Consider the following 23663-nt stretch of genomic DNA (forward strand, 5'->3'; position numbering starts at 1 on the left):
CTTTTTGAATCTTTTTTGAACTGACACACCTTAGTTTCTTTCTCTTGGAGAGCTGACATGTTTCTTTTTTAAAAATATTCCCTCTGAGTCTGCTGGCATGAACCTCTCAGAATTCTGATGCCTTAAATTGGCTCAGTTCTGACATCCTGGAGATTTCTGTCCAAAATCCCCTGGCTTGGAAGCTCAACAGACTAGAAACCAATTCTGCTGAGGTGACTGGCTCCCCAGAACTGACTGGATTGCCCTGTGAGGAAAACGTGTTCCACTTTCTGAACTGAACTCCAACTAAAATGCTGAATATTCCGACCGGACGTCAACTTTAAACTAATTACTTCAACATGTTTATTCTGCATTTCATAAAGCCGACAGCAGAAACATTTTATTCCTAACACCACAAGGTTACTCCCTGGCACTCTACTGCAATTACATGCTTTCTTGGAACTGATGGACTTCGGTCAATGTTCCGATTTGACTTCCCGAATAACACTACCATCCAGGTCAAATCAACTCACAGTACTGGCACCCCATCCACCACCTACAATATTCACTTCCTGTACCAATGATGCATAGTAGCGGAAGTGTGTGCCCTCTATAAATGCACTGCAGCAAATCACCAAGACTCCCTTTGACAGCACCTTCCAACCCCAGACGTCCACCATCCAGAAGGACATTGGAAAACTGATGAAGGGTTGCATTTTGTTTTTGCATTATTCTGGTACACCTTCCCTGAATGGCCTCCAATGCATTTGCATCAACCCTGAGATAAGGTGACCAATACTGCTCACAGTACTCCAGATGCAGCTTCCCAATGCCCTGTATAACTGCAGCAAAGGCTATCTCCTTTTGCATTCTGTTCTCCAGCAATAAATGCTAACATGGCATCAGCTTTCCCAATTACTTGCTGTACCTGCAAACTAACCTGTTTGTCATGCATGCACAAGGGCACTCAAATCTCTGCATCTCAGAGCTCTGTCATCTCTTGCCATTGAGACAATATGCTTTTTTTTAATCAGAGCTGAAAATGTGTTGCTGGAACAGTGCAGCAGGTCAGGCAGCATCCAGGGAACAGGAGAATCGACGTTTCGGGCATAAGCCCTTCTTCAGGAAGGGCTTATGCCCGAAACGTCGATTCTCCTGTTCCCTGGATGCTGCCTGAACTGCTGCACTGTTCCAGCAACACACTTTCAGCTCTGATCTCCAGCATCTGCAGACCTCACTTTCACCTCAAAGCTTTTTTTTATTAGTCTGCCTGCCAAAATGGAGATTTACTAGGATGTGGCCTGGTATTGAGGGAGGTCTTACGAGGAAAGGCTGAGGGACTTGAGGCTGTTTTTGTTAGAGAGAAGAAGGTTGAGAGGTGACTTAATAGAGACATACAAAATAATCAGAGGGTCAGATAGGGTGGACAGGGAGAGCCTTTTTCCAGGTATGGTGACGGCGAGCACGAGGGGAAATAGCTTTAAATTGAGGGGTGATAGATATAGGACAGATGTCAGAGGTAGTTTCTTTACTCAGAGAGTAGTAAGGGTATGGAATGCTTTGCCTGCAACAGTAGTAGATTCGCCAACTTTAAGTACATTTAAGTCGTCATTGGACAAGCATATGGACGTACATGGAATAGTGTAGGTTTGATGGGCTTCAGATTGGTATGACAGGTCGACGCAACATCGAGGGCCGAAGGGCCTGTACTGCGCTGTAACGTTCTATGTTCTAATTTCACATTTTCCCACACTAAGCTCGATTTACCAGATCTTTGCCAGTTCATATCTTTTTGTAACCTCATGACCTCTTTATAACTTTCCTGGCTAAGACTGTGTCAGCAGCGGAGGTGGTAATCATATCTTCCATCCCTTCTTCCTAATTAGTCATATAAATTGGAAACAGTTGAGGTCCCAGCAGTCATACACCATTTGCTACAGCTTGCCAGCCAGAAAATGAGCAAATATGCATATTCCCTGGTTGACATTGGCGAGTTAATCATTTATTCACGGCACCATGTCACTTTCTACACCATGAGCTCTATTTTCTGCATTGACCTTTGGCGTGGCATCTTAGCGAATACCTGCTGTATTAGTTACCAGATCAACTTTCAGCTGCTCAATTCTGCAGCACCAGACAAGGGGAGCCTCCACTACGTCAGCAATTAAAGGAAGTGGAGGTCAGAGAAACAGGAAGGCTTTCCCTTCCAGCCTGCTCTGTCGTTTAATACAATCATGGCTAATCTCATCTCAGGGAGGAGAAAGTGAGGACTGCAGATGCTGGAGATCAGAGTCAAGAGTGTGGTGCTGGAAAAGCACAGCCGGTCAGGCAGCATCCAAGGAGCAGGAGAATCGACATTTCGGGCATAAAATTCCGGATGAAGGGTTCCATTCCTGATGAAGGGCTTATGCCCGAAACATCGATTCTCCTGCTACTCGGATGCTGCTTGACCCACTCTAATTTCATCTCAGCTTCAACTCCACTTTCCTGCTCGCTCCCCATATTCTTGAACCCATTACTAATTAAAAATCTATCTCCACCTTAAATTTATTCAGTGATCTGGCGCGTACCTGGGGTAGTGAATTGCACAGATTCACAACTCTTTGAGAGACATTGGCGGCACGGTGGCTCAGTGGTTAGCACTGCTGCCTCACAGCACCAGAGTCCCAGGTTTGATTCCAGCCTCAGGCAACTGTCTGTGTGGAGTTTGCACATTCTCCCCGTGTCTGCGTGGGTTTCCTCCGAGTGCTCCGGTTTCCTCCCACAGTCCAAAGATGTGCAGGCCAGGTGAATTGGCCATGCTAAATTGCCCATAGCGTTAGGTGCATTAGTCAGTGGGAAATGCGAGTGGGTGGGTTATTCTTCGGAGGGTTGGTGTGGACTTGTTGGGCCGAAGGGCGTGTTTCCACACTGTAGGGAATCTAATCTAAAAAAAAAGAGTATTTCCTGCACATGGCAGTTTTGAATCTGCCACCCCTTTATCCTAAAACTATGACCTCTCGTTCATCGTGAAGAAATAATCAGAGGATGATCGGTAACAGGAGCAGAAGGAGACCCTGCAGTCCATCGAACCTGCTCTGCCATTCAATTATATCCTAGTTGATCTGATTCTGAGCTTAATTCCACTTTACTGCCTGCTCCACCCTGATGACCCCTGACTCCATAATCAAGATTTTCATCATACTGAGAGTTAGGGATAGAGTAAATCTGCTGGTAAATGCGTTAATAAACAGAGATGACGGCTCTCCAGTACAGGTGAAGGGAATATTTTCACGCAGAGTAATCGGAGTCTGCCAGACTCCACCTGAAGCTAACACGGAATTCGACAGGTACGTCAGGGGGAGAGGCATGCAGAGTATAATCTGGCAATTTGGCAAGAAGAATGGAAAATCAAGATGTCATGTTAGTGTTATTTCATTATAGAACTCAGAGGTGCAGAGGGATCTGAGCGTCCTGATACATGGACCATCTCAGAATTGTTACAGCGCAGAGAGGGACCATTTTGCCAATCGAGCCTGCAGCAGCTTATTAAGTGAGCATCATTACCTCACACAATAAATAGTTAGTTCACAGGCACAGCAACTGATTAGGAAGGCAAACTGAATGCTGTTGATTAATGTAAGTGGCAGAATGGAATATAAAAGTAGAGGTGTTTTACTACAGCTATAAAAAACACTGGTAGTGTCATATCTGACATACTGTGTACAGTTTTGGTCGCCGAACGTAAGAAAGGACGTAAATGCACTAGACACAATTGAGGAGAAATCTTCAAAGTTTGTGCGAAGATTTGTAGCTCGGGTGCTCGTTGCTGTGGTTCTGTTCGCCGAGCTGGAAGTTTTTGTTGCAAACGTTTCGTCCCCTGGCTAGGCGACATCATCAGTGCTTGGGAGCCTCCTGCGAAGCGCTTCTTTGATGTTTCCTCCGGTGTTTATAGTGGTCTGTCCCTGCCGCTTCCGGTTGTCAGTTTCAGCTGTCCGCTGTAGTGTTTGGTATATTGGGTCCAGGTCGACGTGTTTGTTGATGGAGTTTGTGGATGAATGCCATGCCTCTAGGAATTCCCTGGCTGTTCTCTGTCTGGCTTGCCCTATGATAGTAGCGTTGTCCCAGTCGAATTCATGTTGCTTGTTGTCTGCGTGTGTGGGACAGACAGAGAACAGCCAGGGAATTCCTAGAGGCATGGCATTCATCCACAAACTCCATCAACAAACACATCGACCTGGACCCAATATACCAACCACTACAGCGGACAGCTGAAACTGACAACCGGAAGCGGCAGGGACAGACCACTATAAACACCGGAGGAAACATCAAAGAAGCGCTTCGCAGGAGGCTCCCAAGCACTGATTATGTCGCCTAGCCAGGGGACGAAACGTTTGCAACAAAAACTTCCAGCTCGGCGAACAGAATCAGGAGAAATCTCATTCGATTTATACCTGGGATGAGGGCCTATAAGGAAAGGCTGGTTAGGCTGAGCCTGTATCCGCTGGAGTTTGGAAAAATGGGAGGTGGAAACGTTGACACACAAGACTATGAGAGGATTTGACAGGGTAGATGCCTGTGTGGGAGAGACGAGAACTGGGGCAGGGCACTATTTAAAAGTAAGGGGTCTTCCATGGAAGATGGAAATGAGGAAAAATATTTTCTCTGGGAGAGAGTCATGGGTATTTGGAACTCCTGGGGCACGGTGGGGAGGAATCATTGAATATTTCCAAGGCAGAGGTAGACAAATTCTTCATTAGTAATGAATCAAAGGTTATCAGGAATGTGGAGTTGAGTCCCCAATCGAATCAACCACAATCTTTGTAAATCATAAATAGCAGGCTCAAGGGGCCAAACGGCCTAAACTTGTTCCTAATTCGTGGGTCCATATGAAATGGAACATGAGGACGTCAAAATTCAAAGCAGGAGGTTGCCATTGGGCCACTCTAGAATGCTCTGCTGGTCAACAGTATCGAGGTTGATCTCATTGTGGCCAATCTCCTTGCCCGAGCCCCATAAAGCTCAACTCTAATGATGATGATTAGATTCCCCTCCAGTGTGGAAACAGGCCCTTTGGCCCAACAAGTCCACACTGACCCACCAAAGAGTAACCCACGATTTTCCTCTGACTAATGCACCTAACACTACGGGCAATTTAGCATGGCCAATTCACCTGACCTGCACATCTTTGCCTGTGGGAGGAAACCGGAGCACCCAGAGGAAACCCACGCAGACACAGGGAGAATGTGCTAACTCCACACAGACAGTCACCCGAGGGTGGAATCGAACTTAGGTCCCTGGCACTGTGAGGCAGCGGTGCTAACCACTGAGCCACCATGCCGCCCCATAACTCCTTCGTATCGGGCAAAGATCTAAAGTAGTCAGCCTCCAGTGCACTGAATGACACAAACTCCACTGTTCTCCTGGGGAGAGTACTCCAAACACCAACAAGCCTGTGCAAAAAGGAACTCATTTGTGTCCGTACTTTAGTCGCCATGCGCAACCCTCCCCTCCCCTCCCTGCCTCTCCTGAAGACCTGCACAAGAGGGAACACATCCCATCACCAGGACCCTTTGGGAATTCTACCTCAATCTTATTAATTGATATGTGAGGGTCTGCTGAACAGTGCCACCTCCGATAGTGTTGGGACTGCTGCCACTTCCCTAATAATAATAATGGTACCACCACCATGTCTGTGCTGCTCAGAACTCAATGCTCTCATCGGCATGTAGAGATTGCTGGTTGTCCCAGTGACGCTGTATCCCCCTCCCACCTCAAGGACACACCCGACACCCCTGATGTAATGGGCATGCTCCAGGAGACAGGCCCTTCATAGTGAGGAGGCGATGGTGCAGCGTTTATAAACCCGAGGCCCCATGCTAATGGGTTGAAATCTCACCATAACAGATCGTAGCATTTATAATCGACGCATGACATCTGCAATTGTAACCTCATCTCAATGATGGTGACCATGACAACCATCAACCACCAATTACTGTTAAAACTCATCTGACTTACTGACACCCTTTGGGGCAGGATATCTACCATCCGCACCCAGTTTGGCCTATATGTAATTCCAGACTCATAGTTGTGTGGTTGACTCTTAATTAGCCTCATCCGTCACTGTGTTGAAGGGCAACTAGGGATGGGCAGTAAATGCTGGCATTGCCATTGATGCCCACATCCTGTGAAGGATTTGTTAAAATGGAGATCAGGCAACACTGAAAGAGACCTGAATGCCCAACAGCTAATTCTAGGAAACATTAACACGGACCTAAGCAGGAATTTCTCACTTGTGTTCCACTGCAGTTTTCAAATGAGAAACATGGAGCAACATGGCACTCAATGTGACTCGTTTGCTTGGTTTAATTCACAAGCTGGTGAGTAAACACAGACATTGCCAAAGCTTGCACATGTTCCAACAAGTTGTAGCTATAACCTACATTTAGCACCTCTGAGCTCTGTCACTGGGTCTGGGCTGCTGTCTCCTCCTGCCAGCAATAAGCTTCCATTTCCTCACTAACCGTGCTGGCCTCAGGAAACATATAACTCCATCAGCAGCCCAAACAGAGCAGTGATGGCCTCACAGGGAAAGAGCTCACTCCTTGTCAAACGTAGGAGTCTGGACCTGTGTCAATGAACTTCACCAAAGGGCTGGGGGTTGAAAGTGTTTGCAATTCAATCCCAAGTCATGCTGCAGTATTAATTTCTACACATTCCAGCTAATCGCGATTTATCTATTATGCCCATTCCGAGATGCAATATATTTACAGCAGTACAGTCCATGTTGTAACACACATTTTGCACAATCCTTTAACACAGACTAGTCCTTGCAGTATTACCAATTACATACAGTGCATGCTGCACATTATGTTTGTGACGATGCTGTCACTTTAAGAGGTGATTCTATTCGGGTTTTCTTTGAAGAGAGGTTGTAAGGCAGAGGTAATGAGCTGTCTCGAAGAAAGTAAACAAGTTTGGGGCCTTGGTTTTTTTAAAATTGGAACAATGGAAGCAGCAGCCTAGGGTGTGGCCAGCTCCCACAGACCTGACTTCCTTGTTCTTTTCAGTCTTAAGTTTAGTTTTAAGCTGAAGCCTTTGAGGTCTCAAAAGAGTTGGAAGCATCAGTGAACATCCCCTCGCTGCTAGTCTCTCTGAATCTTCTCTTGATGTTTCTTCCGCTTTTGTACTGGAGAAATGCATGTAAGAATCTGTGTCTGAATGTGCCTTTTTACCAAGGGGTGTATTTATGGGATGTTACTGTGTTGGAATAGTTCATCAGTAATAGGTGCTGTATCTATCATTCAGTTACGTTTTCCAATACTTAAGATATTCTAAATTCCTCTTTCTTTTGTTTGTATTCTAACGATAGTGTTTGAATAAATTGTGTTTTGCTTAACGTCAAGTAGTTTGACCAGTCACTTCACATCTGGAACACGGCACTTCCCATTTACCTTTAAAATAAGAAAAACATTAGGGTCCCAGGCTACCTTCTTAAAATATTTTGAGGGGGTCTGCTCTGGTCTGGTTCATAACACATACAGTTTTGGCAGTAATACATATTACATACAGCCCATGCTGTAATGCATATTAGACAGTCCATGCTGTAATAATGACATAAAATACATATGACAATAAATTCTAATTCTAATTCTGTGCAATCCTGCACTTACAGCAATATACAAAAGTCCGTATTGTTATATATGATGCAGAATGTGCATTATATGTATTAAACATAGTCCATGCCAAATATTTTATGTACCCACTGTGTAGTAACATATATTATGAACAGCCCAGCGCATGCTGTAACTTGTGCTGCTCCCAGTCTTTTCTGTCATTCACAAACCACACTGTAATATTTTACGCTCAGTTCAGTCCAGACTGCAATCCCTATTATAATAAATCCCTGCTGTAATATGTAATATATTCAGTCCGTGTTGTAATACGATAAGGAGCACAAGCCCTGCTGCAATATACATGACACAGTTTGTCTTGTAATAGAATCATTCACAGTCTACGCTGTAATATGCTTCATGAATAGTTTGTGCTGTAATCTACATTATCTATGTTACAACGTATGTTATTCCTTATAATGTATAAAATCAACAATCCATGCTGTAATATTATACAGAGCTCAATGCTTGTTGTAATATACATTAATGTGTTATGATAAACCATCTTCACAGTCTGTGTTATAATATATTATATATAATTCATATTGTATTATATATTGTACAGTCCATATAGAAAGTGCAGTATGTACTTTAATATAAATTATCAACAGTCTACAGTTTAATATGTGTTATATCAGTCCATATTGTCATATATGTTATATGCAACCTGGATCCTTTCCCTGTCCAGATGCCAACTCCCTTTGGGGAAGAACCCAGCTCCTTTCTTTTCTATCACCAAGTCACCCATGGCATTTTCTACCCATTATCCTCCATCACCCTAAATCACCCACGTTTCCAATTCATCAAATTATGTGCAATGCCTGGCAAGGCCAATGCAGACCACCAAAGGTGAGGGCAAGGTAGGGAGAGAGGGAGAGGCTCAAGCAACATGGAATTGGGAGGAGAGGAACGCAACTCTTTTTTTCCTTTCAATGAGATCATGGCCCCTCCAATACTCCCCGACTGTATTAGACTCCATGTCCAGGGATGTGTGGATTAGATGGATTGGCCATGAGAAATGCAAGGTTACAGGGATAGGGTAATTAGGGGGCGCATTTGGGTGGGATGCTCTTCAGAGGGTCGATGTGGACTCAATGGGCCAAATGGCCTGCTTCCACACTGCAGGAATTCTAGGATTCTATGATCTTCTTGCCTTTTCCTGACCCTTAAGGATCAATATACCCCAAGTTAACAAACTGTGTTTGACCTATCTTTTGTTTTCAAATCAACCTGCTCAGAGATGTTATTACACATGTTTGGAGCAGGCAGGACTTGAAACCACGCCTCTCGGTCCAGAGGTAGGGACATTACCACCACACCACACAAGGAGGCTCTTCTATCACTTCTTTTTTTATTTAATCTGGCTTCCTAGTCAACTCATTCAGAAATGTTATTACACATTGGAACCCAAGCCTTGAATGCAAAAGCCAAAGAGCACCATCTTCTCTCACTCTGCTCTGGAGATGTCCTGGTCGTCCCTTACAGGGTCCTGGATTTTTAACTCTGACATTTTCAATTTTTTGTTTGACCTAGATGAGGCTCCAGAGAATTATGAGGATGGCTCTTGGACGTTGTAGGTAAAAACAATGACTGCAGATGCTGGAAACCAGATTCTGGATCAGTGGTGCTGGAAGAGCACAGCAGTTCAGGTTTGCTGCTCGTCGGATGCTGCCTGAATTGCTGTGCTCTTCCAGCACCACTGATCCAGAATCTTGAACGTTGTAGTCGAGTGTAGTGCTGGAAAAGCACAGCAGGCCAGGCAGCATCCGAGGAGCAGGAGAATCGACCCTTCAACGGACTTATGCCTGAAACGTCGATTTTCCAGCACCACTCTCTCGACTCTGATCTCCAGCACCACGTTTTCCCTCTTGGATGTTGTAAACAGGATGGTGCAATGGGAGTTTGTACAGCACTTGGACGTCAATGTGGAGAGGTATGAAGTGATGGGCTTGCAGTCACTAACATGCTGTGAAATTACATGGTACAATTATACATAGTGCGGATGAAAAGAATGCATATATTGTATATATGTATTGCTTAAAAGCAGCAGCGAAACTTGTTAAGGTGCATTAAAAAGTGGGTAACTTGGATTTATAGAAGCAAGTACAGAATATAAAAGCAAGGCTGGAACTTTAAAATCACTGGTCAGTCCTCGGCTGAGGACAATCAGAGCCGCACGCTTCAGAACAGAAATAAAAGACATGAGGAAAGGGGGTTTCTCAGGAAGGTTTCCGCAGTGAGGTACTTCCATTCTGAGGAATTGCTGGAATACTTCGGACTATTGTCCTTATGGCAGTGAAGGATAACAGATACCTAAGGTGGTGAGAGATTAGAAATCTGTCTGGCAAATGGGTCAATAAATAGAAGGCAGTGGAAGCTGATTACAAAAGCAGGTACATTAGGATGAGGAACATACAGAGAACATGGCATATAGGACTAAGGATGAGGAAGAGACCATTTGGCCCCTTGGTCCATCATCCATAAGAACGTGGCTGATCACGCTATGGTCTCAGCTCCACTTTCCTGCCTGCTGCTTATAATCCTTGATTCTTTTATCTACAAAACATCTATCTAACTGAAGTTTAGATTAGATTAGATTAGATTCCCTGCAGTGTGGAAACTAGCCCTTCGGCCCAACAAGTCCACACCGACCCTCTGAAGAGTAACCCACCCAGACCCATTTCCCTCTGACTAATGCACCTAACACTATGGGCAATGTAGCATGGCCAATTCACCTGACCTGCACATCTTTGGAATGTGGGAGGAAACTGGAGCATCCGGAGGAAACCCAGACAGACACGGGGAGAATGTGCAAACTCCACACAGACATCGCCCGAGGCTGGAATCGAACCCGGGTCCTTGGTGCTGTGAGGCAGCCGTGCGAACCGCTGAGAGTTGAATAAATTTAAAGACCTAGTCTCCACGACCTTCCACAGTAGAAAATTCCACACGCAAACATCGCATTAAGAGAAAAAGATTGCCATCTCTCTTAAATGGGAAATTCTATAACAGTCTCTCCCACAAGAAACAACATCCTCTGGATATCCACCAAATCCAGTCCCTTCAGAATCTTGCATATAGGCCATGGAAAAGAATAACAGAACAGATGAAACTGGAGCAGCCGTAGGCCACTACACCAGTCATTAAGATCAATCACTTGCCACAGATTGTTCACCTTGGTGTCCAGCAGCACCCATGTACTTCAGCAGCAATTTATCAACCAAATAACATTCCCTCTAAGATATATGGCTGTGCTGGGAGGTTCCACACACTTTCACAGATATCCATGAAGCAGCATGAAAACTTAAGAGGAAACAATGCACAACCTGCCATCTCGGTCACATTTTTTTCCTTGCTCTTTATCCTTTCTTCTATTTTTATTTTACAACTGTAACTATCTTATACCTAACAAGGTATTTTTAAGAAACAAAAGATTAGAGTTTGAAACATAAACTAAAGCCCTTCATTTTTGTTTCGACTAGTATACTGAACAAACAACTACTTCGTTGAGGGAAAAGCAACCAAACACCTTTGCTCTTTACCCCCTGATCTCTTTGAGTCTTCTCAACCCCAGCATTCCACTGGAAGTTGTGTTCACATGCTAAGTCACCCCAGGTTGGCTATTTTTACATACTCTCAACAAAAGGGACTATTTGAGTCACTTAATGAGGATTCAGTTTCAGCTGTCCCTGAATTAATCTGCTCGTTCACTGTAATTCTTGAATAAAAACCCTGCTGAAAGCTAGCACCTGTAGAGTGTAAACTGTAGATTTCAGTTCAATACCAACAAACTAACTTCGGCTCGGTTAGGTTTGTACAAAGGAAAGATTTAGACTTTCTTATCCAGCAAGTGTATGCTCTCAGTCCAACTTCAACATAACCTCCTAGAGTTCTCGTACTCTATGTCCCAGTAATAAAGCCTAGGATACTGTATGCTTTATTAATTAATCTTTCAACATGTGCAGCTACACTTAATGACTTCTACGCATATATATTCAGGCCCCTCTGCCCTTGTACATTCTATAGAGGTGGAAGCTTTATTTTGTACACAGTCTGTCCATGATCCTCCCATCAATGTATATTACCTCACACTTCTCTGATACTGAACGTCATCTGCCAACACCTATCCGCCCACTCCACCATGTGTCAACATCCTTCTGAACTTTTTTTTTTAAACACTACTCTCCTCAGAGTCACTCATTCTTCCAAGTTTTATGTGCTCCATAAATTGTAAAATTCCTGTTACGAGTGGAGCAAAAAATTATTCTTAATACGCACCTGTATTCAGCTGCTGGTAAAACGCATCAAAAACCTCCGCAAAGCTGACTGCTATAACTGGGTGACTGAACTAAACAGGAACCTTCCAGAAGCTTCTGCAGAATCAGCATCAGCCAGACAATCAACACCTCACGTTCTTTATGACGCTGAACTTCGGTGATATAAGTCGCGACAGAGATGAGAGTCTCTAAGAAAACCATCTCTACAGAATAGATTAGCAAGAGGTTTATAAAATGAGGGGTATAGATAAGATGAATGACAGGTGTCTTTTCCCTAGGGTGGGGAATTTCCAGTCTAGGGGGCATATTTTTAAAGTGAGAGGAGAAGGATTTTTAAAAAATACATGAAGGTTCAATTTTCTTTTACAACGAGAGTGGTTCATGTGGGGAACGAACAGCCAGAGCAGGTGGTGGATATGGGTACAGTTATAACATTTAAAAGACATTTGGATAAGTACATGAATAGGAAATGTTTGAAGCGATATGGGCCAATTGCAGGCAGGTAGGACTAGTTAATTTTGGAAACGGGTCAACATGGACTGGTTGGACTGAGGATCTGTTTCCATGCTGTATGACTCTATGACTCTAAGTTACACCTATTTTACAAGAAGGGTTGGGAATGACTTACCACTCAATGTTATGAAATAGGCTGTAGAGAGTCATTTGTCCTTTGCCTTGTTTGGAACTGTGGCTCCTGCAGGAGGCTTGGGTACACCGCTCCCACAGTATTGAACATGACTGCCTTTTTTTTTAAAACAATACCACCTTGAAATAACAGACAGTTTCAGGGTCAGCACTGATCCATACAATATCTCCTGTTAATAATCATCATCCCTAATTCCTGGCTACAATGAAAAAGTCTCTGGCCTGTAAAAAGCAGCCACCAGCCTGTACTGGTGCTCTCTACGGGTGTTTTGTTGATCATTCTGGGATGTGGGTATTGTTGGATAGATCAGTTATTTATTGCCCCTCTATCATTATCTTAAATGCAATATTATGGGTCTAGAGTCACATGTAGAGCAGACAAGGTAAGAATGGCAGATTTCCATCAAAAAGGTGCAAGTGTTGTACTGTCAGAGGGTCAATGCTGAGTGTTGTACTGTTTGGAGGGTAGGTGCTGAGGGAGTGCTACACTACCTGAGAGTTAGTTTTGAGCGAACACTGCACTGTTGTAGGGGTGCCGTTTATTGGAAAGTCAATACTGAGGGAGAGCTGTACTGTCTGAGGGTCAGCGCTGAGCGGGTGCTGCACTGTCTGAGGATCAGCACTAAGGGACTGTTGTACTGCCTTAGAGTCAGTGCTGAGTTGATGCTGCACTGTCTGAGGGTCAGCGCTGAGGGAGTGTTGCACTGTCAGAGGGTCAGTACTGAGGGAGTGCTGCACTATTAGAGAGTAACTACTGAGGGAGTATTGTACTGTTGGTTAATACTGAGGGACTGTTGTACTGTCTGAGTGTCAGTGCTAAGAGAGTGCGGCACTGTCTGAGGGTCAGTACTGAGGGAGTGCTATCATGCTGGGAAGTCAGTGCTGAGGGAGTGCTGCACTCCCAGAGGGTCAGCGCTGAGGGAGTGCCGTTCTGTCAGAAGTGCTGCTTTTCATTAAACATTAATCTGTCCTCTCATGACTGGAAGCAAAAGTTCCATGCCACGATTTCGAAATTGCACAGGCAAGCTCTCCCTGCTTTCCTGTCAATGTTTATCTCTCAACCAACATCAAATCATGTTTTGTTCACCTCATTTCCTTTTGTGGGATCTTGCTGCGTGCAGGTTAGCTGCCATAGTCACCTGTGTAACCCCACTGACTGCAGTTGAGTCATTGTGAAATTAACAAGAGATCTCCAGCCGACGACAGAGGCAAGATTACTTATGGGGGAACTGAGAGTAGTAAGGGTATGGAATGCTTTGCCTGCAACGATAGTAGATTCGCCAAGTTTAAGTGCATCTAAGTCGTCATTGGACAGGCATATGGACATACATGGAATAGTGTAGGTGGGATGGGCTTCAGATTAGTATGACAGGGCGGCGCAACATCGAGGGCCGAAGGGCCTGTACTGCGTTGTAATGTTCTCTGTTCTATGAAAGGCCTAGTGGTATTACTGTTAGACTATTACTCAAGAAACGTAGCTTCAATGTTCCGGGGATGCCGGTTCAAATCCTACTATTGCGGATGTGGAATCTGAATTCAACAAAAATATCTGGAATTAAGAGTCGATCGGTGACTGTGAAATCATTGTTGGGAAAAAAAACCATCTGGCTCACTAATACTCTTCAGGGAAGGAAATCAGCTTTCCCCACCTGGTCTAGCCTATACGTGACTCCAGACCACAGCAATGTAGTTGACCCCCAACCTCCCTGTGAAACGGCCTAGCAAGCCACTCAGTTGTATCAATCACTTCAAAGTCTGAATAAAGAAATGAAACCAGATTGAAGACTTGGCATCAGCCGAGGCGCTGGTAAAGGCATCAGTAGAAACAGCCCTGACAAACCCCTCCTTACTAACATCTGGGGGTTTGTGCCAAAATTGGGAGAGCCGTCTCACAGACTAGCCAAGCAACATCCTGACACAGTCCCAGACACCACCATCACCATCTCTGTGTCCTGGCTTGCTGCACAGCGGTGTACAGTCGGGAGGGAGTTGCCCTGGGTCCTCAACATTGACTCCGGACCCCAGGAAATCTCACAGTTTCAGCACATCGTCCTATATATGGGCATGGAAACCTCCTGCTTATTAACGCGTACCACCCTCCCGCAGCTAATGAATCAAATCTCTTCCATGTTGAACAACACCGAGAGAAAGCACTGAGGGTATCAAGGGTGCAAACTGTACTCTGGGAGGGGGATTTCAATCCCCACCATGCAGAGTGGCTCGGTAGCAGCATTACTGATGGAGCTGGTCAGGTCCTGAAGGGCATAGCTGCTAGACTGGGTCCGTGGCAGGGGGTGAGGGAAAGCAATGAGAGGAAAAACATACTTGACCTCATCCTGACCAATCTGCCGGCTACAAGTGGATCTGTCCATGACAGTATCAGTAGGAGTGACCACCGCACAATCCTTGTGGAGACAAACTCCCGCCTTCACATTGAGAATAACCTCCATCATGTTGTGTGGCACTGTCACCGTGCTAAATAGGACAGACTTTGAACAGTTCTAGCAACTCAAGACTGGGCATCCATGAGGCGCTGTGGGCCATCAACAGCAGCAGTATTGTACTCCAGCACAATCTGTGACCTCATGGCCCCACATATTCCCCACTCAACCATCACCATCAAGCCAGGGGATCGACCTTGGTTCAAGGGAAAGTGCAGGAGCAGCATCAGACATACCTAAAGTTGAGGCCTCAACCTAGTGGAGCTACAAAACAGGACTAGATTAGATTAGATTAGATTAGATGACCTACAGTGTGGAAACAGGCCCTTCGGCCCAACAAGTCCACACCAACCCTCCGAAGAGAAACCCATCCCCCTATATTTACCCCTGACTAATCCACCAAACACTACAGGCAATTTAGCCTGGCCAATTCACCCGACCTGCACATCTTTGGACTGTGGGGGGAAACCGGAGCACCCGGAGGAAACCCACGCAGACACGGGGAGAATGTGCAAACTCCACAAAAACAGTTGCCCGGGGCTACTTGCATGCCAAAGAACATAAACAGCAAGTGATAGACAGAGCTAAGAGATCCCACAACCAACGGAACAGATCTAAACTCTGCAGTCCTGCTTACATCCAGTTGTGAATAATGGTGGACAATTAAGCAACTTACTGGAAGAGGTACAAATATCCCCATCCTCAATGATGGAAGAGCCCAGCATGTCAGTGCACAAGAGAAGGCTGAAGCATTTGCAGCAATCTTCAGCCAGAAGTGCTGAGTGGATGATCCATCTCGGCCTCCCCCAGTGGTCCCCAGCCTCACAGATATCTGTCTTCAGCCAATTCGATTCATTCCACAAGATATCAAGAAACGGTTGGAGGCACTGGATACTGCAAAGGCGACAGGCCCTGACAACATTCCAACAGTAGTACTGACAACTTGTGCTCCACACCTTCCTGCTCCCCTAGCCAAGCTGTTCCAGCACAGTGTGGAAAAATTGCCCAGTTATGTCGCATACATAAAAAGCAGGATAAATCCAACCCAGCCAAATACTGCCCCATCAGTCGACTCTCGTTCATCAATAAAGTGATGGCAGGGGTCATCAACAATGCTATTAAGCAGCACCTGCTCAGCAATAACCTGCTGAGTGACGTCCAGTTTGGGTTCTGCCAGGGCCACTCAGCTGCTGACCTCATTACAGCCTTGGTACAAACATGGACAAAAGAGCTGAATTCCAGAGGGTGAGGTGATAGGTGACAGCCCTTGACATCAAGGCCACATCTGATTGAGTGTCGCATCCACAGAGTCTGAGCAAAACTGGAATCAATGGGTATCAGGGGCAAACTCTCCACAGATTAGAGTCATACCTGGGCACATAGGAAGGTGGTTGTGGTTGTTGGAGGTCAGTTATCTCAGCTCCAGAACACCTCTGCAGGAGTTCCTCAGCATAGTCTCCATCATACACCTACCACCTCCATTTATCTACAAGCTGCACTGCAGAAATTCACCAAAGATGCTGAGGCAGCATCGTCCAAACTCACAACCACTTCCATTGAGGAGAACAAGGGCAGCAGATACATGGGAACACTACCCCCTGCAAGCTCCAATCCAAACCACTCACATCCTGACTTGGAAATATACCACCATTCCTTCACTGTCACTGGTTTAAAACCTGGAATTCCCTCCTTCAGGGAATTGTGGGTCTACCTACAGAATGTAGACTGCAGCAGTTCAAGATGGCAGCTCACCACTAACTTCTCAAGGGCAATTAGGAACAGGCAATAAATGCTGGCCAGCCAACAACACCTGTATCATTGGAACTTAGATCCGTCCTGTCAGTAGTAACCGATATATTATATACGCATTACATGCTAACATTTGCTTCCATGCAACATAAATAATATATACAATCCAGTCAATGAAATTATATATACTGTACATATTCCACCTTACACCTATGTTATACATGGTATTATATATTGTACCTTGCATATTTCAGTCCAGCCCAGCACATCACATTATAAATTTGATCATCCTGAAGCCATCCTTGAATTAGGATGCAAGTGTATCATATAGGCCCACTGCTATATTATTTATTTCATACAACACAACACTGACCTACTTACACAACCAGAGCCAGTCAAGAACCTTCTAAAACAAACCCTTTCACATCTTAAATCCTTTACAAATATTTCACAGAGTGATACAGTTTCATAAACAGCAATACTAACATGAAACGATGATGTGTGCAACCACAGATACTGACAACACCTGCAAATAATCTCAAACCCCAAACTAATCCAGGACTTTCAAACTAACACAGTACCCTAAATAACCCTGGTCCACCCCTAGATAGCGCCCCCCCCAAATAACCCAACTACCCCCAAATAACCCACGCCCCAAATAACCCAAACACCCAAATAACCCACTCCTCTCAAATAACTCACCCCCCCAAATAACCAACCCCCCAAATAACCCACTCACCCCAAAACCCACCCCCCAATAACCCACTCCCCCAAATAAACCAACCCCCAAATAGCCCACTCCCTCAAGCCCCCCAAATGACCCAACCCCCAAATAACCCACTCCCCCCCAAATAGCCCACAACCCAAATCTCTCACTCCCCACGAATAACCCACTCCCCCCAAATAACCCAACCCCCAATAACCCACTCCCCCAATCCCCCAAATAACCCAACCCCCAAATAACCCACTCCTCCCAAATAGACCACTCCCCCCAAGTAACCCACCGCCCAAATAACTCACTCCCCAAATAATCCTGCTCCCCCAAACACCCAGCCTCCACCCCCAAATACCCAGCCTCCACCCCCCAAATACCCAGCCTCCACCCCCCAAAATACCCAGCCTCCACCCCCCAAAATACCCAGCCTCCACCCCCCAAAATACCCAGCCTCCACCCCCCAAATACACACCTCCACCCCCAAATACCCAGCCTCCACGCCAAAATACCCAGCCTCCACCCCCCAAAATACCCAGCCTCCACCCCCCAAAATACCCAGCCTCCACCCCCCAAAATACCCAGCCTCCACCCCCCAAATACACACCTCCACCCCCAAATACCCAGCCTCCACCCCCAAATACCCAGCCTCCACCCCTCAAAATACCCAGCCTCCACCCCCCAAAATACCCAGCCTCCACACCCCAAATACCCAGCCTCCAATCCCCAAATACCCAGCCTCCACCCCCCAAATACCCAGCCTCCACCCCCCAAATACCCAGCCTCCACCCCCCAAATACCCAGCCTCCACCCCCCAAATACCCAGCCTCCACCCCCCAAAATACCCAGCCTCCAACCCCCAAATACCCAGCCTCCACCCCCCAAATACCCAGCCTCCACCCCCCAAATACCCAGCCTCCACCCCCCAAAATACCCAACCTCCACCCCCAAATACCCAGCCACCACCCCCAAAATACCCAGCCACCACCCCCAAAATACCCAGCCTCCAACCCCCAAATACCCAGCCTCCACCCCCCAAATACCCAGCCTCCACCCCCCAAAATACCCAGCCTCCAACCCCCAAATACCCAGCCTCCAACCCCCAAATACCCAGCCTCCACCCCCCAAATACCCAGCCTCCACCCCCCAAATACCCAGCCTCCACCCCCCAAAATACCCAACCTCCACCCCCAAATACCCAGCCTCCACCCCCCAAATACCCAGCCTCCACCCCCAAAATACCCAGCCTCCACCCTCCAAATACACACCTCCACCCTCAAATACCCAGCCTCCACCCCCCAAATACCCAGCCTCCAATCCCCAAATACCCAGCCTCCAATCCCCAAATACTCAGCCTCCACCCCCCAAATACCCAGCCTCCACCCCCCAAATACCCAGCCTCCACCCCCCAAATACCCAGCCTCCAATCCCCAAATACCCAGCCTCCACCCCCCAAATACCCAACCTCCACCCCCCAAATACCCAGCCTCCACCCCCCAAATACCCAGCCTCCACCCCCCAAATACCCAGCCTCCACCCCCCAAATACCCAGCCTCCACCCCCCAAAATACCCAGCCTCCACCCCCCAAATACCCAGCCTCCACCCCCCAAATACACACCTCCACCCCCAAATACCCAGCGTCCACTCCCCAAATACCCAGCCTCCACCCCCCAAAATACCCAACCTCCACCCCCAAAATACCCAGCCTCCACCCTCCAAATACACACCTCCACCCTCAAATACCCAGCCTCCACCCCCAAATACCCAGCCTCCACCCCCCAAATACCCAGCCTCCAATCCCCAAATACCCAGCCTCCACCCCCCAAATACCCAGCCTCCACCCCCCAAATACCCAGCCTCCACCCCCCAAATACCCAGCCTCCACCCCCCAAATACCCAGCCTACACCCCCAAATATCCAGCCTCCTCTCCCCAAATACCCAGCCTCCACCCCCAAATACCCAGCCTCCACCCCCAAAATACCCAGCCTCCACTCCCCAAATACCCAGCGTCCACTCCCCAAATACCCAGCGTCCACTCCCCAAATACCCAGCCTCCACTCCCCAAATACCCAGCGTCCACTCCCCAAATACCCAGCGTCCACTCCCCAAATACCCAGCGTCCACTCCGCAAATACCCAGCCTCCACTCCCCAAATACCCAGCGTCCACTCCCCAAATATCCAGCCTCCACCCCCCAAAATACCCAGCCTCCACCCCCCAAAATACCCAGCCTCCACCCCCCAAAATACCCAGCCTCCACCCCCAAATACCCAGCCTCCACCCCCCAAATACCCAGCCTCCACCCCCAAATACCCAGCCTCCACTCCCCAAATACCCAGCCTCCACTCCCCAAATACCCAGCCTCCACCCCCAAATACCCAGCCTCCACCCCCAAAATACCCAGCCTCCACTCCCCAAATACCCAGCCTCCACTCCCCAAATACCCAGCGTCCACTCCCCAAATACCCAGCCTCCACTCCCTAAATACCCAGCGTCCACTCCCCAAATACCCAGCCTCCACTCCCCAAATACCCAGCCTCCACTCCCCAAATACCCAGCCTCCACCCCCCAAAATACCCAGCCTCCACCCCCCAAAATACCCAGCCTCCACCCCCCAAAATACCCAGCCTCCACCCCCAAAATACCCACCTCCACCCCCAAATTACCCAGCCTCCACCCCCAAATACCTAGCCTCCAACCCCCAAATACCCAGCCTCCACCCCCCAAATACCCAGCCTCCACCCCCAAATACCCAGCCTTCACTCCCCAAATACCCAGCCTCCACTCCCCAAATACCCAGCCTCCACCCCCAAATAATCAAAGGCCCCTAAATAACGTGCACCTCCGGGTAACCTGTGACCCTCCAGGTAACCCAGGACCCCCAGATAACCCATTGACCCAAATAACTTAAGATGCTTTCCCGATAACCCAGACTGCCTGATATCTCAGCCCCCCTGAATTTATGTTGATGTTTAGAGTCACCTAGAATGGGATGAAATCGTTACAGAAAATTCGAGCAGAACATATTATAAATATAAAGCAGGGATAATCGAGTTGGGCTTCCCGCGGGAGACAACCTCTCAGTCTCGGTCACACATTCTCCCCGTTCCCCCACCGTCACCCCCACACTCCCTTACCTTCTCAATCTTAGCCAGCCATTCCCGGTTCAACGCCAGTTCTGCCATAAACGCCTGGTGCTTCAGCCATTTTTTGTGCAGCTTCTGAACATCGTCGTGTGACGTGGTCCGGACTGTCAGCATCTTCTCATTAATCCAGTCGCCCAACTGCAAGTAAGAGAGGAGACTCTGAGATCATTCAGCTCTCCCTGCTCCTCCTCCAACACATCCTGGATTGAGAGTGCTGCAGTCCCACTCTCCCATCTCCTTGTCTGACCTCAGCACATTCAGTGAATGTGGAATACTGCAGTGTACCTACATCCTACTCTCTCTCTCTCTCTCTCTCTCTCTCTCTCACACACACACACAAACACATACACACACTCACACACACACGTCACGAGGCACTGCACTGCAACCAGCTTGAACAGCACCAGCTGGATCCAAGAACTGAACAGGCACTAGCTCAGGCCCCAGGTTACACAGAGAATGGCATCTTTTCAAACCCAGGCAGTTAGAAGCAAGGGGTTTTAATCGGAGAATGCCTCACTGTGAGGGAGAGTCAGGCAGGATTTGTCACAGCAGCATGAAGCAGCAGCAACAGCCTGAGCGAGGTGGGGGGAGGGGGGGGGAAACTGGGAAGGGAGCACCAGCTTTCAGAAGCAACATTATACAAGAGGCACTGACACACTTCACACAGCAGGTCAATCACAGCACCGAGACAAGCCGGCTCAGCACCCAACACCTCCTGGCAACGTCGGAAAGTGTATCGGCTACCGGCTACCAACCCGGCAACCTCTGAATTCATCCTTGCAATCACCTGGCAACCTCTGAACTTATCCCGGCAACCACCTGGCAACCCCTGAACTCATCTCAGTGACCTCTGGGATCATTCCAGCGACCGCTGAACACATCCCGGCGACCTCTGAACTCATCCCGGCAATCTCTGAATTCATCCTGGCAACCTCTGAATTCATCCTGGTAACCTCTGAACTCACTCCAGCGACCTCTGAACACATCCTGGCAACCACCTGACAACCTCTGAACTCATCCTGGCGACCTATGAACTCATTCCAGTGACCTCTGAACTCATCTCTGCGACCTCTGAACTCAGTCTAGATTAGAGTGGTGCTGGAAAAGCACAGCAGGTCAGGCAGCATCCGAGGAGCAAGAAACTCGACGTTTCAGGCAAAAGCCCTTCATCAGGAATGGCCTATGCCCAAAACATCAATTTTCCTGCTCCTCGGATGCTGCCTGACCTGCTGTGCTTTTCCAGCACCACTCTAATCTAGACTCTGATCTCCAGCATCTGCAGTCCTCACTTTTGCCTAACCTCTGAACTCATCCTAGTATTCAGCCTGGAAACCACTAAACCAACTCAACAACCATCAAACCAGCTCAGCAACCACTAACTCATCCTAACAACCATTAGCTCACCCTGGTAACCACCTGGCAACCTCTGAACTCATCCTGGTAACCTCTGAACATATTCCAGCAATAAACTGGCAAACACTGCACTCAACCTGGCAACCAGCCCAGCAGCCAATGAATACATCCTGGCAACCAATGAACGTGCCCTGGCAACCACTGAATCATCTCAGCAACCAGTCTCCCAATAATCAATTACTGAACACATCCCGGACACCATCCCGGCAACCACCAAACCCATTCTGGTAACCAATGAACACATCCTAGCAACCCTGAACGCATCCTAGCAAACAGCCCAGCAACCACCAAATCCATCATGGCAACCGATGAACACATCCCAGAAACTAACCTGGCAACCACCAAACCTATCATGGTAACCTCTGAACGTATCCCTGCAACCACCGCTCACCTTCCAGGAATAAGCTCAGCAACCAATTAACACATCCCTGCAAGCACTGAGCTCATTCCCATAAACATCCCTGATGCAGATTTGTGAATCACTAAGAGAGGTCATAAGGCAGGTACATGAAGAGTCAAAAAAAAGGATGAACGGAATATGGGCCTTTCTAGATACAGGATTGGAATACACAGGAGTTGGAATCTGAAAAAAGCTGCACAGTTAGACCACCCCTGAAATACTGTGAGTACTTCAGAACACTGCATCAACCACTGGCCTTGCAGAGAGTGCAGGGCAGATTTACCAGAACTATGCCTGCACTCTGAGGGTTAAAATACTCTGGTGGTACAGCCTGGAGTTTAGCAAGGTAAGGGATGAGTTAATTGATATTTTGAAAATATGAAGGAAGACAACAGAGGCAGATCGAGTGAATCTATTGTTGCTGATCGGGGAGTATAGGACAATGGAACAAACAGTAAAAACCACAGTCAGACCTTTCAGGAGTGGAACTAGGGAACACTTCAAAACATACAGAGGGTGTCGGAAATTTGGAACGCTCTCAAATAGCAGTCAAGGTGAGATCAATTGTAAATATTAACTCTGGCATTCATATTTCTATCAAACAAAGGATTAAGGGAAATGAAGTAACAGTGGTTAAAATGAAGTTAAAAATCACACGACACAAGGTTATAGTCCAACAAGTTTATTTGGAAATACAAGCTTTCAGAGCACCACTGCTTTGCCAGATATCTGGTGAAGTAGGATCATAGGACACTGAATTTATTGCAAAAGATCATAGTGTCATACAACTGATACAATATATTGAACAAACCTAGATTGCTGTTAAGTCTTTGATCTTTTAGAATGGGTTGCAGGTTTCGATTCATTAATATGTAAATCCCAGAATTTCTTTCAAGTCACAATCTCAAGATAATTTAAGGTTTTACCAAAAAAAGGTGACATCTCAGCTCAAACAATGTATTAAAGGTGTGAGGTTAGAGTCTGCATTGTCTGAGCTGAGATGTCACTTTTTAAAAATATAAAACCTTAAATTAAATTATCTCAGGAATGTGACTTGAAAGAAGTTCTAGGATTTACATATTAATGAATCGAAACCTGCAATCCATTCTAAAAGATGAAAGACTTAACAGCAAGCTAGGTTTGTTCAATATATCGCATCAGTTGTATAAAACTATGATATTTTCCTATAGATTCTGTGTCTGATGATCCTGCTCCACTAGCTACCTTATGAAGGAGCAGTGCTCC

The 23663-nt window shown here is 46.8% G+C and overlaps 1 protein-coding gene across 3 annotated transcripts in view; it reads right to left on the bottom strand.

The window, feature by feature from the left end:
- The window catches only part of sptbn4b (spectrin, beta, non-erythrocytic 4b), a 316634-nt gene that overhangs the window by 125261 nt on the left and 167710 nt on the right, over nt 1–23663 (bottom strand). For all 3 annotated transcript variants that reach the window (XM_087984145.1, XM_087984144.1, XM_087984146.1), the window contains one exon: nt 20594–20740. In XM_087984145.1, the coding sequence (XP_087840271.1) occupies nt 20594–20740 (147 nt within the window). The remainder of the gene's footprint in view (nt 1–20593; nt 20741–23663) is intronic.

The sequence above is a fragment of the Chiloscyllium plagiosum genome, unplaced genomic scaffold, assembly GCF_037043375.1.
Source record: "Chiloscyllium plagiosum isolate Xiang-an unplaced genomic scaffold, Cpla_swu_hap1 HiC_scaffold_47, whole genome shotgun sequence".
Taxonomy (NCBI): domain Eukaryota; kingdom Metazoa; phylum Chordata; class Chondrichthyes; order Orectolobiformes; family Hemiscylliidae; genus Chiloscyllium; species Chiloscyllium plagiosum.